We start from the raw sequence: 17,867 nt of genomic DNA, 5'->3' as shown, positions 1-17,867 counted from the left end.
ATTTCTAATATAAATTTAAGTAAATGGAAAACCGTGGGAATCGAAGAATTAAATGATATTTTACTCAAGGATAATATAAAATCTTTTGATCAGATACATAGGGAGTTCAATTTACCTAACTCAGAAATATTTACTTATCTGAGAGTAAAATCCTTTATAATACAAGCAAGATATAAAGAGGGCAAAGAACTCCATTGTAAACTTCAAAATTTATTCAATAAACAAGATATAAAAAAAGTATTGTCCAAATCGTTTGAAGTAATTAATAAAATGGACGAGAGTCCATCAACTTCAATTGTAACAAAATGGAATAGAGATACAACGAGACAAATAACAGAAATAGATTGGTATAAAGCAATAAACAATAATTATAATTAAATTCATTCCATAACAATTGGAGAGAATTATTTAAAATTAATTAATCAATGGTATCTAACTCCGACAAAAATAAAATCTATGTTTCCAAGTTCTTCAGACAGATGCTGGCGATGCAATCAGGCAAGGGGAGATTACAAACGCATATGGTGGACGTGTATAAAAGTAAGGCCTCTTTGGAGGTTTGCCTTCGAGCTTCTAGAAAAAATAGGTAATATTAAGATTAACGAAACATTAGAAATTGCTTTGCTCCACATATTCCCGCCTGAATTATCATTAAAAAAAATAATAATCATTCATATATGCGCAGCCACAAAATTATTGATTGCAAGAAATTGGAAAGAAAGCGAACCATTTTTATACTCACAACTGAGAAATCAGGTGTTATTCCAATTACAGATGGAGAGAGGTTTGCATTGGATTAGTCCACAACAGAAAAGAAAAACAACTATATACCAGGACTGGATTACTAAATTAAACAATATATGAGTAATATAATAATCAACACATATTCCTGGCTTCTTCCTTTTCTTTTCTTTTTTTTTTCCTTCTTCTTAAGACATCAAACGAAATATAGAAATGTGTATTATAGAATTAATATCCAACGATGATAATTTGATCTCTTATTTGTTACTCTTCTTCTTTATCTGATGTATTTGTTTACCTGATGGTTAATTTGGTTGTACGTATTATGAAAATAACAACAAAAAAATTAAAAGGGGAAAAATAAAAATATATATATATACTTAACTATTTAAATTGAATTCATTTAAATGCTTTCCCTCTCTTGTCATGGTTGAATTTCTAGATCATGTTTAATCAGGATCTTGGAGGTCGCTTTGTGGTGGTCCACAGCATCTCCTACATTCAGGATGAAATTAACGTTATTGACGTCCTTCTGCTTTCTGTTGAGAAAGATGACGCTGACAGCGAAGGAAGTGGTTTCTATGTTTCCCTGGACTGGATTTTTGTTTCACAGGGAAAAAGTGGAGGTAACAACTTTTTTCAGGAACAAATGTATTGTGTGGTTAATAGCTACAGCTAAATCTGATTATAACTGTAACTAGCCTGGATATTGTAAATGTATCTCAGCAGAATTATATTGTGGCCCAATGGTGCCAATGTATGAAGAATCAAAGCCATGACTGCTGTGTAAGTAACAACGTGATAGAAAACTCGTTGTGCTGGAAAATATCATATTTTAAGATGTGTAAGAATACAAAAAAAATTTGAAAACGCTTCTCAGGTAACAAACATTTGTGATATTTTGTTTAGCCAAATGTTGGGAATCTCTGGTTATGGATATGTTCTGTGTTCATGCAGTGGTCTTCTTGGTCATTTCTTGCACCAGCAGACAGCGCTCGTGAGCAAGTATAAACAAGCAATCATCCTGCTTGCCAGGCGAATAACTAACATTATTGTAATAGTGGTACTTCAATTTGAAAATATTCTGAAAAGCTTTATTAATAAAAACTCTGCTTGGAGGAAAAAATAAAATGCATTTGCGATGAAGGAAATTCCAGAAGTTAGTCACTTAATGAAACCTTTTTAAATTATGCAGCTGTAAATTCTTTGCAATACGAAGCATACTGAAGCTTTATAAAGTAAAACGTATGCCTGTGTTTAAGGGGAATTAAAAGCTTAAGTGTTGTTCTTTATGAAACGTTTACACTTTGTTTTTAATGCCTTCTATAATTATAATCGGATTAAAAGATATTGGCGAGCCAAGTCTTTAGAGCTGAGATGGACATTGGCTCTGCAGCTGTGAATGGCTGAGGATCTTTGGTATGATTATGAATAGAAGTTCTTGCTTTATGATTTAGAATTAAAGCTCCATATCATCATTTTCTCTGTGATACCAAGTGAGGATATTTATCTTTAGCACTTTAATTTGTCTGAACATGGTTTAGGGAAAGCGTTTAATATGTATATACTGACGAGTCTCATTAAGGATGAAACAGCTGTCCATGAGTGGTGATTTGGCTACTGCACCTCTTACCCGAGTTTTGTCTAAAGGCTGTGTTGTAAAGTGGGAAATTACTTTCAAGGGATCCATGTATAAGGTGGATATAGAGGCAAAAGGTGATTCTTGTTGACCTTATTTGCATCCACTTACCGAGAATACCTCTCTGGCAGCCGGTGGAGGTCTGTGCGCATCGCTGCCAGCACTACTGCTGCCAGCACTTCTGCCGGGGCTTCTATGACGGAGCACCATCGTCACATGGCCTTCCGGTGCTCATTCATAGAAGCCCCGGTGGAAGTGCTGGTAGCAGCAGCGGAGGTTGTCTGCGCTCATTGTGCAGACCTTCACCAGCCGCCACTACTACACACCAAGGAATCTGAAGCTCGGGGAGAAGTCTAGAGAAGCACTGGTATGTCGGGGGAGGGTATGAGTGGCATATGGGGGGAGGGTTTAAGGGCTTTACTGGAGGCCGAGTGGCATATAGGGGGTTAAAAGGAATATCAGGGAGGCAGAGTGGCATATAGGGTGTTAAAAGGCACATAGGGGGTATAAGGCATATCTGGGGCAGAGTGGCATATAGGGGGGTATAAGGCATTTATGGGGGCAGAGTGGCATATAAGGGGGTATAAGGCATACCAGGGGGCAGATGTGCGTAACTGGGGGCAGGTTGGCAAATAAAAGGGAATTTAAACAAAAAATGCATTTTTCTCAATCATAGTTTTTATTATATATGAAAAAAATAGTTTACATGTGAATTAATATTTACTAGTTAAACTTTTTTCCTATAGGGTAGTCTTATATTCAGACTTTTTAATTTTTTCCTAAATTAATATTCAAATTTTGGGGGTCTAATAATCAAGCAAATTTGGTATATTGTGAAAGGGAGATGTTTAGATTACTCACAATTCTTTTTAGTATCTACCCTTTCAGCTGTATCTTATTAGTAGACCTTAAAGCCCAACCTGGAGTAGTGTAAGTTCAAATTGTGATAGGACTTATTGAGAGCAGAACTGCATACTAGAGCTAGAAAGAGTGAAAGAGGTTGGTACATTTAAAACAGCAACTTTATTTTTTTTTAGTTTACTTCTCTGCAAGTAACTTAAGTTTTTATTAGTATTTAGTTAGCTCTCAGATTGAGCTACACTTTCATTCATTTGATACCCTAGAGGACCATTATGTTGGCATCATGCAGGTGTGTGTCTGTATGTTTATTCAGGAACAAATTTGTTGCCCGGTGCCCACATTCACTCACACTTGCATTCTTGTTCACGCTCTTTCTCACACTGTCTAAATGTTTAACTACCTTCTCTGTCGACCTCTTCTGCCGAATGCTTTTGCATCTTCTTCATCTTGTATCTTCTCCCTTCTCTTCTCTGTTCAATCTTCTTTCTTCGTCTGCATCTCTGTGGAAGCTTCTAGCAAAATGGCGGTGTTTGCAGTGACGGCCATTCGCCGATTCTCAAATTTTGCCCTCACATGAAATAAGGGCAATATGACTGCTCTTGCCGTGACTTTGTATCCCTGATCTTCCAATTCAGGGAGAAGATGTCACTGCAAGTGCCGCCACTTTGGCAAAGGTTCCGGCCAGGTTATGTCCGTGGAGGTGTTACAAAGAAAGAAGCCAGCAGATTGAAGATAGAATGGAGAGAAGAGATAGAAGAAGATGAAGAGGAAACATGGAGAGAGGGAGTGTGATCGAGAATGCGAGTGTAAGAGAGTGAGAGAGTATGAGTGAATGTGGACTAAAAATTCTGAGCTTTTTTTTGCTCATTTTCATCCAGAATGAGGTACATTTGCAATTCATGCGAATGCACAAGTCTAAAATATCTAACTATATATTTCTGATTATATATATATATATATATATATATATATATATATATATATATGTTGCACCCATTAGCAGCAGATACAGCAAATCAAACACATTGGTTGATTAAAAGCTCTGCCCTAGTTAACTAGTTTAGTTCTTTCATTTCTAGTCACATTGCGTGATATTGATGGGTACAATTATACACACACACATATATATTTGTTGCACGTAACAAATACAAAAGAAGCAAATGATAACCTATGTGGCTTAATAGAGCAGTCGATCAGGAAATAAGAAGGAAAAAAAAAAAAGAGAGTTAATACAAAGATACTAACAAAAAATGCAGCAGTAGTAGATAAAACACAATCACAATTGCTCAGAGTGAATCACTAGATACCTCATAAAGAAGCAGGATGCACGGGGTCAACGTATGAAGCGTAGCTTGTAATTCATCAGTAAAATCCGCAGTATGCCAACATAAAGTGGATTTTAGAGATGAACTAATAGCTATGTTTTATACATTGACCCCGTGCATCCTGCTTCTTTATGAGGTATCTAATGATTCACTCTGAGCAATTGTGTTTTGTTATATACCGCTGAAGCAGTCAGGTTGGGGGACCCGCGTTCAGAGCAGAGAATGGCGGTGGAGTTTGATTAAGGGTACTATTTTACGGAGATCAAATGAGAAATGGAGAGCCTGCGAAACTCTTAGCTCATTAAAAAGGCAGACATTTGAAATCAATTTAAATTAAATAGCTAAATAAAGTTGAAATAGATAATGTACCAGGGCAACATGGTTAACATCTCTGGGTGCTCAAGAAATAGGTAGACCACTGCTTTTGATCAAGGATTTTTTTTTTCTTCCATGGTGCCAAAAGAAGCAGTATTCAAAAAGGGATTAAAATCTCAGCCAGGTAACTACATGTCGGGGACTGGGCCCATACAGACAACTGTAATGACCCAGAGCGCCCATAGATAGAGTACAGGAGGTGTTGCGCAGTAGCGGAGATGTGCAGGGCGACTGCACTCTCCAGGGTGTTGAGCACCTAGGGTTGTGGAGCCACATACCAGCTCCCTGACATTGCAGCGGATGTTGTCCAGAACAAAACAAAGTGATATCCTGCAGGCACCCTGGAGCAGGCGTGAGACAGAGTGCTCTGTGAAATGCCTTTTAACCCCCTTAATGCCACTCTGCCTCCAGAAATGCCTTTTAACCATCTATAGGCCACTCTGCCTCCTGAAATGCCTTATACCTCCCTATATGCCACTCTGCCCCATAATATGCCTTTTAACCCCCTAAATGCCAGAGTGGCATATAGGGGTATAAGGCAATTCTGGAGGCAGAGTGGCACATAGGGGGTCAAAAGGCATATCATGGGGCACAGTGGCATTTAGAGGGTTAAAAGGCATTTCATGGGGCACAGTGGCATATAGGGAGTATAAGGCATTTCCGGGGCAGAGTGTCAAGCCAGGGGGCAGATTTGCATAGGGGCAGGTTGGAAAAATTTTTTTTAATATTTTTCTCAATCATAGCTTTTATTTTAAAAAAAAATTGTTCATGTAGTTTACATGAATTAACATTTACTGGTAAAACTTTTTTCCTGTAGGGTTGTCTTATATTCAGGCTTTTTCTTTTTTTTTCATAAATCAATATTTTGTTTTTATTTCCTTTTTTTTTTTCCAACCTGCCCCCCCAGTTATGCACATCTGCCCCCAGGCTTGCCACTCTGCCCCAGAAATGCCTTATACCCCATATATGCCACCGTGCCCCATGATATGCCTTTTAACCCTCTAAATGCCACTGTGCCCCATGATACGCCTTTTAACCCTCTATATGCCACTGTGCCCCATGATATGCCTTTTTGACCCACTATGTGCCACTCTGCCTCCAGAAATGCCTTATACCCCTATATGCCACTCTGACATTTAGTGGCATATAGGGAGGTAAAAGGCATTTCAGGAGGCAGAGTGGCATTAAAGGGGTTAAAAAGGCATTTCACAGAGCACTCTGCCTCCAGAAATGCCTTACACCCCCCATTTAACACTCCCTCCCCCTCCCTCCTCCAAACTTACCGGTGCTTCTTAGTTGGGGGGGGCGCATAACACAGGAGGATCCAGGTCCCCTGCATCTGAGTCCCCGGTGCTTAGTCCGGGCAGCATGTAGACGCTCTACACGCTGCGCGGACTAAGCACCAGGGACTCAGAAGCACCAGTATGTTGGAGGGGGGGGGCATAACACAGGAGGATCCAGGTCCCCTTCATCTGAGTCCCCAGTGCTTAGTCTGGGAAGTGTGTAGAGCTCTACGCGATTGTATCGTGTAGAGCTCTAAACGCAGCCCGGACTAAGCACCGGGGACTCAGAAGCACCGGTAAGTTGGGGGGGCATAACACATCGCTGCGGGGGATCTGGATCTTAGTCTCATAATCAGACCTATTTGAGGTCTGATTATAAACTTGGAAAAAACCTCGTTTTATAATCGAGCAAATACGGTAATTTTATTTGCCAATCTGCCTCCTGGCAGGCTTGTGACTCTACCCCCCAGATATGCCTTATACCCCCCCTGATAAGCCACTCTGCCCCCCCTAATATGCCACTCTGCCTTCTAGATATGCCTTATACCCCCCTGATATGCCGCTCCAGACCCCCTGGTGTCTAGACAACCACTGCTCCTACCTGGCATTTCCGCCGGGGCTTCTGTGACAGAGCACTGCAAAGGTCATGTAATGCCGCTACTAGTCCGTCATAGAAGCCCCGGCGGAAGTACATCGCACAGATGTCCGCCAGCTGCCAGAGAAGAGGATCCAGGTCCCCTGCAGCGCATACAGTAAATCGATCATTCAAGTAATCGATAATGAAAATCGGTGACAATGATTTTCATTGTCTATTTCTTAGTTGATGCAGCCCTACATCCTATTACCCTTGTATCCTGTTTTTTTATGCATCGGTTATAGGCACATCTATAAACCTTCCCTTGACTGACCTCCCTTTTCCCTCTCTTGCTCTATACTGACTACACTTACATTAAGAAATGACTGGGCCATGCCTAGGGTTATGTTTGGCAACCAACAGACCAAAAAGAGGCGAGATTAGGCTGGAAGTTGTTGGAATTTAAGTAAAGAGTGGCCATGGTCAAATACCGACACACACACCTGGTGTAGCCATCAGCTTCCAGGCAAAATATGGAAAGGTCCCAGGTATGGTTGTAAACAGGACAGTGTAATAGCCTACAGTAACAACTTCTAAGGTCACTGGTAGGATTTCCATCTTCAACAGCCTTCTTATGCCTTCCGTTAAGTGTTGGGGGGGCAGTGTAGTCCAAGCAGAGGAGATTCTAGGGTTACTACCCTTTGGTTTTTTATTTAGTTAGCTGGTCAACCAAGTGTAAAAAGGGTCAGGCTTGATGTCTCGCTTCCATAACAAGACCCACTGGTGTCTGCCCCAGTGATAGTGGAACCATCTACTTTTATAGTGTTACCACTGCCCCCTCCAATTTTGTTTAATACAAATCTTTACAGATATTCTGATATTTGGCTCTTACAAATGTGTGTCTTTTTTGCAGTAAATAAGTATATATATATATATATTCTGCAGCTTTACCTTATAAGAACTGGTAAATGTTACAAAAACAACTAAATTAGAGAATTAAATATGTAACCTTTTTTAAGGTGCTTTATAAAAATAGCTCAAAATATTTAGCGGTATCTGTTAACAGTAACAGATTCTGTATGATAGCCTCCCACAATTGTTAGCATAACAGAAGGCGTTCACGTGTAACATAGAATTCTCCAGTTCTGAGCCAAATCATAACAACTTAAAAAATATTCAGACACTTTCCATCACTATAGCAACCATTTACGAAAAAAAAAATATGGCGATTATTCAGTCGAATGTAGTCGCTTCACATTCCTGGCTGAATATGAATTAACCTGTCGGGTGTAAAAGAAAGAGAAAAGTATTAACTGAAATATAGCGTATGTGCACTTTGGATCAAAAATAACAGCATCTGATCTGCATTCGATAGTGTTGTCTGCAAAGTAACAAGTGGCATTTGGGGTATAATGTTTAAAAAAATAAATAAACAAAAGAAGAAAAAAACCGAAATAAAGTAGTAATACTCTGTATATCATTAGTCTAACTTTTTGAGTGGCATCAGCATGGTAACGCTCTGTAGGCTATCTCTTCAGTATTTACCACTATTTTTAGGTAGCAATGGGACAAATGACAAATATACTGGTAACTTGCCAAATTGCACCTGGATTTGCAGAGCTCCAGATATGGTGTCATATCACCATTTCTCAAGGATGCATGGAGCTGTCGGTTGTCCGAGTAGAGTTGGTTGACCTTAATACAGTGAAGGAGTTTAAGCAATCCTGGGATAGGCTAAAGGCTAAGCTTAATGTAAGATAAGACCAGGGACTAAGAAAAGTATTCAGAGGTTGGGCAGACTAGATTGTCCGAAAAGGTTCTTATCTGCCGTCACTTTCTATGTTTCCATGAGTTTTGCAGCAGAGAGGATGCCATCACTCCACACCTGCCACAGTAGGCCAAGTCAGCCTTGGCCAGTTAGGAACAGAAACATCAAATATTTTTGAGCACCCAGCTGCAGCACCTGGAAGATTCAAAGAAGTGTTTGGGGGAAACTGTATGACTTGTCTTCCTGCTAGATGTCGCTCCCTTGGCTCTGTGTTATAAAAGCCAACACCAATGAGCTAGTTTTGTAATAAGTGCCGAGCTGTCCCTGCTTAATACATAAATGGTGATGGAAAGTCATCTATCTGATTTTAGCTACACATTATGTAGAATAAGCTCTCCGAGGCTAGCCCTAAATATGGTCAGCCTTGTATGATGCGTACATATTCATGGTATAATGCTTGGCTAAAAATACATTTAGATGAAGGGTGCTTGAGATCTTGACTGAGGAAATTTCAAACCGAGCAAACGCTGATTATAAAGCAGGTGACTAACTAGGGAAGAACACTGTGATACAATTAATGTTGTGGCAGTGCAGGCTTCTAGAGAATCATAATTACTGAAAGAGCACTGTTCCTTGAATAATAAAAGTAGGGACCAGATTAGAACTGGTTAGATTTGATCACCCCCTGAAAGCTTGGACCTTGTAACAAGTGTGATTACTGTTAAAAACTATGAGGGGTCCGTGGATCAGAACTTTGCAGCATAAACGTTACATGGATTCCATAGTTGCTTGAAAGATATGGACCTTTTTGACTTGATGGCCGTCTAATCTAGGGCGGTATTGTCCAGCTGTTTTTATGGTCAAGGCCATAGGTTATAGGGTGTCTATTTACTAGAAGGCTAACCTTGACATGTTTGTCTAGTGTGAAGGGTCAAGCTGACCCAGAATAATGTATAACTCAACTTCTGAGGATATTGTACTGATTTAACTATACATTATGAATGGCAGGCTTTATCAAGTATGTGAAACCTCAACTCTCAACCTCAAACTCAGTTTTTATGCAGTACAATAGATACAATAGATCTATCCACCCCTAGCAAAGCCACTTCTACCGAAGAGTGAGAGGTCTAGATAGTCTGCCCTGGGAAGTGGCCATGTGTGGGCATTTGACTTCATTTAACCTTAACCACTACATTGTCTCTTTATTAAACACACTTCCCCAGCATGCCCGATGTTTATGAAAAAAGCATCAGGATATCTTAATTAGGGTAGTAATGAGAACAAAATTACGAATCAGTGGTATTGTCCATCCAATTTGGTCCAACCACTCTACTCTTCTTCTCCCCAAGCTTCCTTAATGCTCCATATAAATAGAATGTTCTATTTTTCTCATTTTTCAGGTGTATTTTTCTTTGTCCCTCTCACACAGAGCTTGTTGATTAAACACCATTTAATGCATTGGTTGCAAAATCTTACTTCAGCACTAATTACTTGTCGATACAACAGACATGCTAACAATTCATTTTGTTCTCCGTCCCCTTTTCCATATAATATGTTTGCACCTGCCGCACAGTAGGGTTCTGTGGAAACGATTTAAAGCCATGATTAGTTTTTCTTCAAAGCTCCCAAGGTGTTGTAATTGAGCAATTTACTAAAAGCTCTACCAGAATAATTGGTTATTAGATTAGTTTAGATTTTAATGGTATTGCATAAAATGTTACATTTTTATCTTTCATAGAGGACAATAAATATGAAATATTAAGGCGTAGAAAACTTCGTGGAAAGTCTGTTCCTCATTATGCAGCTATTGAACCAGGTGGAACTGGTCTGATGATTATCTCTTACAAGCCCTTCAAATTCATTGTGGACCAGGAAAATCAACTCGAAGGATCTCAAGAAGAGAAAATGGAAGAAGATGACAAAAAAGGTATTCTACAAATTTAGGATATGTATTAGATTACATGTGAATCAAGAAATAAAAAAACATGCAAATCAATGGCCATTAAAATATCTCAATCAATACAAAACCATAAAATAAATGTAGTTGAATGGGGTTTTTTGTGTGTGCAAATTAAATCATTGTTGGTATGGACTATCCCCTTGTGTGATTATGGAGATTTATGGATTATAAAGAAGCAGGTACCTTTCACATGTTTAAGACATATTATCTATAAAAATAAGAATTACTACTATATATAAAAGAGGGGGGGGTTAAAGCTGATGTCCCGTTGTTAAAATTGTGTTTCTTCTTGGGCGTAAATTCCAGTGATATATATAGTAATGCAGGTTAGTGCTGACAAAAACCTGGCTTTATCTCATTTTATTCCATTAAACTTCCTGGTGGCTACCATTGTTTTCAGTAGTGTCTTATTTTGGGTGACTTTCCCAGTTCAAACACTGCACGGAGAAGATTCTTTATGGCATTCCTAAGGAAGTCTGTTTCTTCATAGAGTTTTATACATCAGGGTATCCGGCTGGGTGATTAAAACTGAGCCAGTCTATTGGTTACCACAAGCTGTGTAATAAAGAGTCAGGGTGTTTTGTAGATTAGGTTGTGGCTTCAAATCTCTCTCTTTACTATTTATCATGGTAAATTTTTCCAACAAGAAGGGCTGGGCTGGCCTTTCATAATGTATAATTTAATGGGTGACGGGACCTCCGTTGGTTTTATTGTATGCATTATACATGTCCAGCCGAACTCTTCCTCCAGCAGAAGTTTATTGGGGATGAGCCTTCATAATGTATAGTGAAGTTAAGGAGTTGAAACTCTCCTAACAGCTCTCCCTTTAGTGAATAAGTCGCTTGTCTCTTTAGCAGATAGCAGCAGTGACTCTAGTATTAGTATACTTAATGCCTTTAGAATGAGCTAAATATATATTGGATAGTTTAAAAATGTGTTCCCAATAACACATTACAACAGGGGAGTAAAAGGATGATGATATTGTTAGTTTTTCTCATTGGGAATATGAAATATTTCTTTAAAAAGCTTTTTTTTATTACACCAGGATCTTTCAGAAAGACTGCCCGTCTTTATTAACGCTTTTGCACATAAAACCTGTAATACTAGGTAATTGCTAATCTTTCTAGAGTAGTGATGTCACCGTGACTGTATAATTGGGGAGTTCTTTTCACAGTGCAATTATACGGACAATGGCGGTCATCGCTGGAACCGATTACGCCAATTTAGATAAATGTAGCTATGCGGTTGGTAACAAAAAGAACACTTTTTGTTGTATCCCTCACATCTTCTGTGCATGTATAAAAAATACATACATTCTTTGCTAGTGCAATTCTTTTGTTCTTTAAAACCTCAAAAGTACAATTTTTTAAGTTGACTAATGGAGAATTTGATTCATCTCTCATGGGTAGTAGATTTGAGTTTTCAAGAATACCTTTCCTTTTTATATGTTAAAAGGAAATTCTGTGTTTACCTAGAATCATCTGGAAACGGATGGGCATGATATCCTCATGATAAGGGCCATCAATCATCAAAGGGGACGCTTCAATACATAATAAAAGGCATGGGGATAGCCTGTAAATGTGGAAAAATGCAAGGATTAAATAAAGTGTTATATACTAGTAAAGTGTTGAAGAGAAGGTAGAGAATTTTGCCTTTTAGCTAAAGAAATGTTGCATTCTGTTCCAAAAGTTTAATTAGAAACATAGAAAGTGACGGCAGATAATAATAACCCTTCGGCCCATCTAGTCGGCCTGACTGCTGAATACTTTCCTTAGTCTCTGGTCTTGTCTTTTATCTAGCTATGCCTATCCCATGGTTGCTTAAACTCCTTCCCCGTATTAACCTCTACTACTTCTGCTGGAAGGCTATTCCAGGCACTACCCTTTTTAGTAAAGTAATATTTCCTGATATTACTTCTGAACCTTTGCCCCTCTAGCCTAAAACTATGTCCTCTTGTTGTGGTGGTATTTCATCTTTTAGGTAACTCTCTCCCTTTATCATGTTGATTCCCTTTAAGTATAATTGTCCATTTGGCATCACAGGTTACCAAAACCTTCTTGATGGGACATTCGATGAGATTAGTCTCATTGAACACTGAGCAGAGTTTCACCAAGAACTGTTAGTTACCCAACGGACGGCCGCGTCCCGATTTGGCAACTGAACATTTTAATGCGCTGTAACATTTGGTTGGTAAAGGGGGATCCGGTGTGGAGTATAGCCCTTGTACAACTCAACTTCTTGGGCAGATGGGTCATGGGGTTCAGCTGCCTGTACCAGGGGATTTTAGTTGAATGGTGAGTTCCTGTTCCTAGCATTAGTTGGTGGGCATACGTGGTTATGGTTTATTTGTACTTTCTTTTACTATTGTTCACAACGTACATTTAAGCAGACAGCAAGTTGTGTGTTATCAAAGGCTAGTTTTTGGAACATTTACAGTCTCCTTGGGCTTATACCTCGTGTAGAAATATATCCTTGTTATAGATGGACAATTTAAATGGAGAGAATTTACACGTGTGAGATCCATGATGGTCATGTGGCCCTGTTCCTCCATCGAAAGAGTAGGGGACACCGGTCAATCGGTAACCTGGCCGCAAGCCACAACAGAGACCTTGGAGTGCCACTGGTGCCATATGTTCACCATCCGTACATTAGGAAGCGCCAACCTTGGCAATCTCCTGCTGGAAGTAAGCCTGAACTGACCCTACACAATCAGTGAAGAGCGTTTTATAGAAATGTCCGTGGATTATTTATGCATTATCCAGGGCCAACAAAGGACTTCTTACAGGAAAAGTTCACTCGGGTGAATCTTAATGTATAGCGAGTTTGGAGAGATAATCATAGAACCTTTGTGAATAAACCACAATCTGTAAAGGTCCTTGCTGTTCCTATGTGCTACAACAGAACATGGAAAATGCCCAAATGTAATGTATACAGAGAACAAACTTTATAGTTTAACATGAAATTACTTTTTTTTTTCTTGATAAATAAGTCTACCTATTTATATTTTGTTGTTGTCAGTCCCCCATTGAGTAAGTAGCTTTTTTTCCCTTCAGTTCTAATGCAGTTTTGGTGTGGATTTAGTTTATTAAAATTTCAGTTTTCCTATTTTTTTTTTTCCCCTCCTAATTAAAACAACTTTGCAGTTAATTCACACAGCATTCTTCTGTCTTTTAGAGGGATTAAACTATACATTCAAGATTGGTTTTGCTAGTAGGGCTCCTCATTAAGGAGTCAGTGTGTCTCATTACGTTCCCATCCAAAAGATTATGTTGGAAAGAGGCAGCAGAGGTGTGAGAAAATGTGCGAATGCGTGTGGGGTTGCTAAAGCAGAAGAATATTGATTTTTCTAAGACTATTTTCACACATTAATGGGAAGAAAAAAGAAAACCTTTCCGACATGCTATAAGATGACTTCCCTCTTTGATATATAGTTTATTTCTTTAGTTGTAGGTATGTATTAATTTTTACAGTCGGGAGAAAGGTTAGAAGAATTTAAATGGGATGATTGTGAAGCTACTGAATAAATACATCTCTATGGCATCTCAATAATCACTTTTCTGTCCTGATACTACCGGCTGCTAATAAGCACTGGACTTTATTCACAACGGTTTAATCGATTAATCATTTCAGTTTCATTGTGAATCTTAAAGTTCCCAACCTGACCGGTTTTTCCTACGTGAAAGTCTGAGCTTGCCCTGCGTAGTATATATTAATGTAAATTAAGTGATATTATTGTTATCTCTTGGGGTCCACTCCAAGTGTAAAGGTGAGTCTAGAAGAGGACCTCACTGCTCAGTTGTGCCTAGAGGGATACCAACGGCATCCTGCTGATGAGGCCCGTGATGCACGTTTTGTTGGTTCCCAATAGGTCTAAAACTTTAGGCGCTCCCGAGCTGGGACACACCATAGGTGGGACACACCATTATGTAGCTCCCTGGTCTCTGTTGAGCTGTCATACCTCTTTTTATGCATGCAGAGTGTTGGAACCTTAACATATTTATAGTTTCAATCCTTTTCTTTATAACAGTAATACATACAATGCACTTCCTCTCTTTTTAGAGTTTAGAACCCTCTCTGGCACATTAGGTTATTATGAGGGTTTCCTGACACACACCATTTACACATTGGCGCAAAGTGGTTGTTAGGACGTGCAGGTTTTGTGTCCTGAGAAATCTCTTTGAAAATAGAATGTGTATCTGCCAAGCCTAGTGTATTTCTTTATAGACTGTTTCCTCCTCCCACTTTTAACACGTATAATGGGAGAATATTACTTGTTTTGAAAGTTTTTTTTTTTTCTTTAACTTATGCAGATGATATACCTCCATTACCTACTTATCACTCAAAATGAAGAACATATTATTGCATTTGATTATTTATTTATTTTTTATGAAAAAAACTGAAATCAACTGATCCACTTTTGGTAGCCAGATGCTATGTATGGTTCAACCAAGGAAAATATGTTCTAACCGCATGACTAAACACCGTTGTTGAATTTAAAATGGTCCTTCGAAATAATGTTCCTTCTAAAGATGAAAAAGGTATAAGTCATGAATAAGATCTATATGTGCATCATAAATAGAGACCAAAAGACATGTTTTCCCTCAGGGACCTACTTTCCTGGCCACCATCAACCTCTGATATTGCGTTGCGCGCTTAGGCTGCTTTGGCGTTTCGCAGGTCGGTTGTCGGCACCCATCCATAGCCAGGTCAGGCAACTGTTGTGATACTTGCATATGCAGCTCTTTGTGTGGATTGGTGTCACATCAACGTTTTCGCACCTTTCTGACTATTTGGCCCTTGCTGTTTTCCTGGTCTGCTGAGCCCGATTTTTGGTGTTCTTTGGGTGCTCTTGATCTGAATTGATTTCTCAGTGACTATAAAGTATAAAGAAACCACCAGTCACGTGAAAAAGTGAAATAAAAATATAAATATATCCTACACGTTTGCATAAACATGTGAAAAAAATAAACAGACACAACAGTGTAATAAATTCAACCACAAGTGATATGTAGTTGTGTATAATGCACTCACAAGTGTAGCATGGGAAAGTGGCTCATCATTTCTTTGATGAGCCACTTTTCCATGCTACACTTGTGAGTGCATTATACACAACTACATGTCACTTGTGGTTGAATTTATTACACTATTGTGTCTTTGTTGATTTCTCAGTGAAGAAGGCAAAAAAAAAACACATTGAAGAAGTTTCAACTTGAATCTCAAAAGGATGTTCCTTCCAGATTTCTCTCTTGATCAACAAATTATAATTAACTTTGTATTTTCTAAACAATTTATTTTTTAAAGGCATCACAACCTCTGTTAGTATTGGATTCTGTATTGTTATTGTTCTTACAGTAAAGAACCCATTCCAATGCTTTAGGTGAAAGCTCATTTCCTCGGATCTCAATGGATGACCTCACCAGAGTGTGACTCATATTGGTCCTATAGGTATTTGTATAATAGACCACTGACAAATGTGTACGCAACCATGAGGTAGGGAACATGAATGAGTCTAAAGTACCTTAAGCGTTTCAAAACACAATATATTACAAATATACAATAAGAGATTGCTTGGCATTTTGGGGCAGACCTGCGTTTAAGTGCTATATCCCTTGTATAGAACCACTAAGCCTAAAATGAACCATTTTAAGAATTTTACACGTTCTCATACATTGCTTTTGATCTAAAAAAAATAAATCATAACTCCTGTTTAATTTAACTGTATAGAACCACTTTATTACTGGCAGCAGACCGCAGATGATGTGACCCTCACCTTCCAGCTCCCTGAAGGTTTGAACAAAGAAGATATCAAGGTTGCTTTTTCTTTGGATCATATTACTATCTGTTTAAAAGAGGACATGTTTCTGAAAGGACAACTGTACTCCATTATTGACCGTGACGGCAGTGTTTGGATTATAAAGGATAACCGGAGGTAAGGTTTCTGAAGCCAGGAACGTGGTGCGATTTAATTTTAGAAAATACTTCAGTTTCTGTAGTCCTAGCAAATGGAGAAACAGATGTTTGATGCGTTAGTAAAATTTTACCACTGGCTGTTATGCCAAAAAAGATTGCATTGCATAGGATATCACGCTCAAAGGTGATATCGCCATGACTGAACTGGGGTGTCTCCAGCAGGCAGCTAGAGAGGTGTCTGGCGAGTGCCCAGTAGTTCAAGTGAGACTGGCACGATTCATGCTAGAGGATGGATGTGGAGTGGCTCAATTCTACCACAATGAACAAAATGTTTAATTGAGTTTATTATCTCTAAAATGGCGCTTTTCCAAGTAAGTCTTGAAACTGTTAATTAATCATCATTAGAAGCACAGGGGGTGCTGCTGCAACTCTTTACAGCACAAAAGCCAAAATCTGAAACCATCAGAGCACCCAGACTCTCTTCCCCTCCCCCATTTTCTCTTCCCCCCCCCCTTTCTCTCTCTCCCCCCCTTTCTCTCTCCCCCCCCTTTCTCTCTCTTCCCCCCTTTCTCTCTCTTCCCCCCCTTCTCTCTTCCCCCCCTTTCTCTCTTTCCCCCCCCATTCTCTCTCACACGCTCTCTCCACATTCTCTCTCACACGCTCTCTCCACATTCTCTCTCACACGCTCTCCCTCTCTCTGTCACATTCTCTTTCTCACAGTTGCATCCTCTCACACACTCCCTCTCTCTTACACACAGACACATACACTGCGCATTTTATTTTTGCAAGTAAACCTCATGAAGCATGGAATTGATTGTTTTTTCTTTCTAAACACTTGTACTAGAGCACTTGTGTAAATACAGCAAAGGGCGATGACCCCTTTTGCCGATAGAAGCTTTGGATTTGTTTATCTTTCTATGAAGAAATTGGAATTTATTTACTCACCTTCTGTTCTTAATAAGAGGTGAGGTATAGCACATCAAAAATGGCTTAAAAGCCCTTTTGAAAATATTGCAGAGTAGAGAATTCTTTAGCTTTTTCTTGCAAAACGTTTTTTCTTTGAAGATAAAATCAATGATAAATTTCGAAAAATTTCATTGTAAAACATGAGCCAATTAGTTTAACCCTCATGTGGCTGGTATTCACGAAACACTGAGCTCTAGGGGAATAGATTAATGAAAGTCCATCCACCACGGCTTTCTTCTTGAAGCAGACCCTTCATTATATATAGGTTAATCATAGTCACATTTTAAAAGAAAGCTACCCTTACAGTAGAAACATTGGTCTTTTTATCAGGGTATTTTGTATTTATGTATGTGTGTGTATATATATATATATATATATATGTGTGTGTGTAATATATATATATATATATATATATATATATATATATATATATATATATATATATATATATATATATATATATAT

The 17,867-nt window shown here is 38.8% G+C and overlaps 1 protein-coding gene across 1 annotated transcript in view; it reads left to right on the top strand.

Annotated features, from left to right (window-relative positions):
- The window catches only part of LOC149305630 (nudC domain-containing protein 1-like), a 70,369-nt gene that overhangs the window by 27,578 nt on the left and 24,924 nt on the right, over positions 1–17,867 (top strand). The window contains exons 4-6 of the mRNA XM_089477259.1: positions 1,184–1,367; positions 10,305–10,493; positions 16,251–16,455. Coding sequence (XP_089333385.1) covers positions 1,184–1,367; positions 10,305–10,493; positions 16,251–16,455 — 578 coding nt within the window. The remainder of the gene's footprint in view (positions 1–1,183; positions 1,368–10,304; positions 10,494–16,250; positions 16,456–17,867) is intronic.

The sequence above is a fragment of the Sceloporus occidentalis genome, unplaced genomic scaffold (genome assembly GCF_023333645.1).
Source record: "Sceloporus occidentalis isolate IW3139 unplaced genomic scaffold, rSceOcc1.0.p SCAF_11, whole genome shotgun sequence".
Taxonomy (NCBI): Eukaryota; Metazoa; Chordata; class Lepidosauria; order Squamata; family Phrynosomatidae; genus Sceloporus; species Sceloporus occidentalis.
Note: the sequence above shows the minus strand (reverse complement) of the source record. Positions and strands in the feature narration are given on the sequence as shown.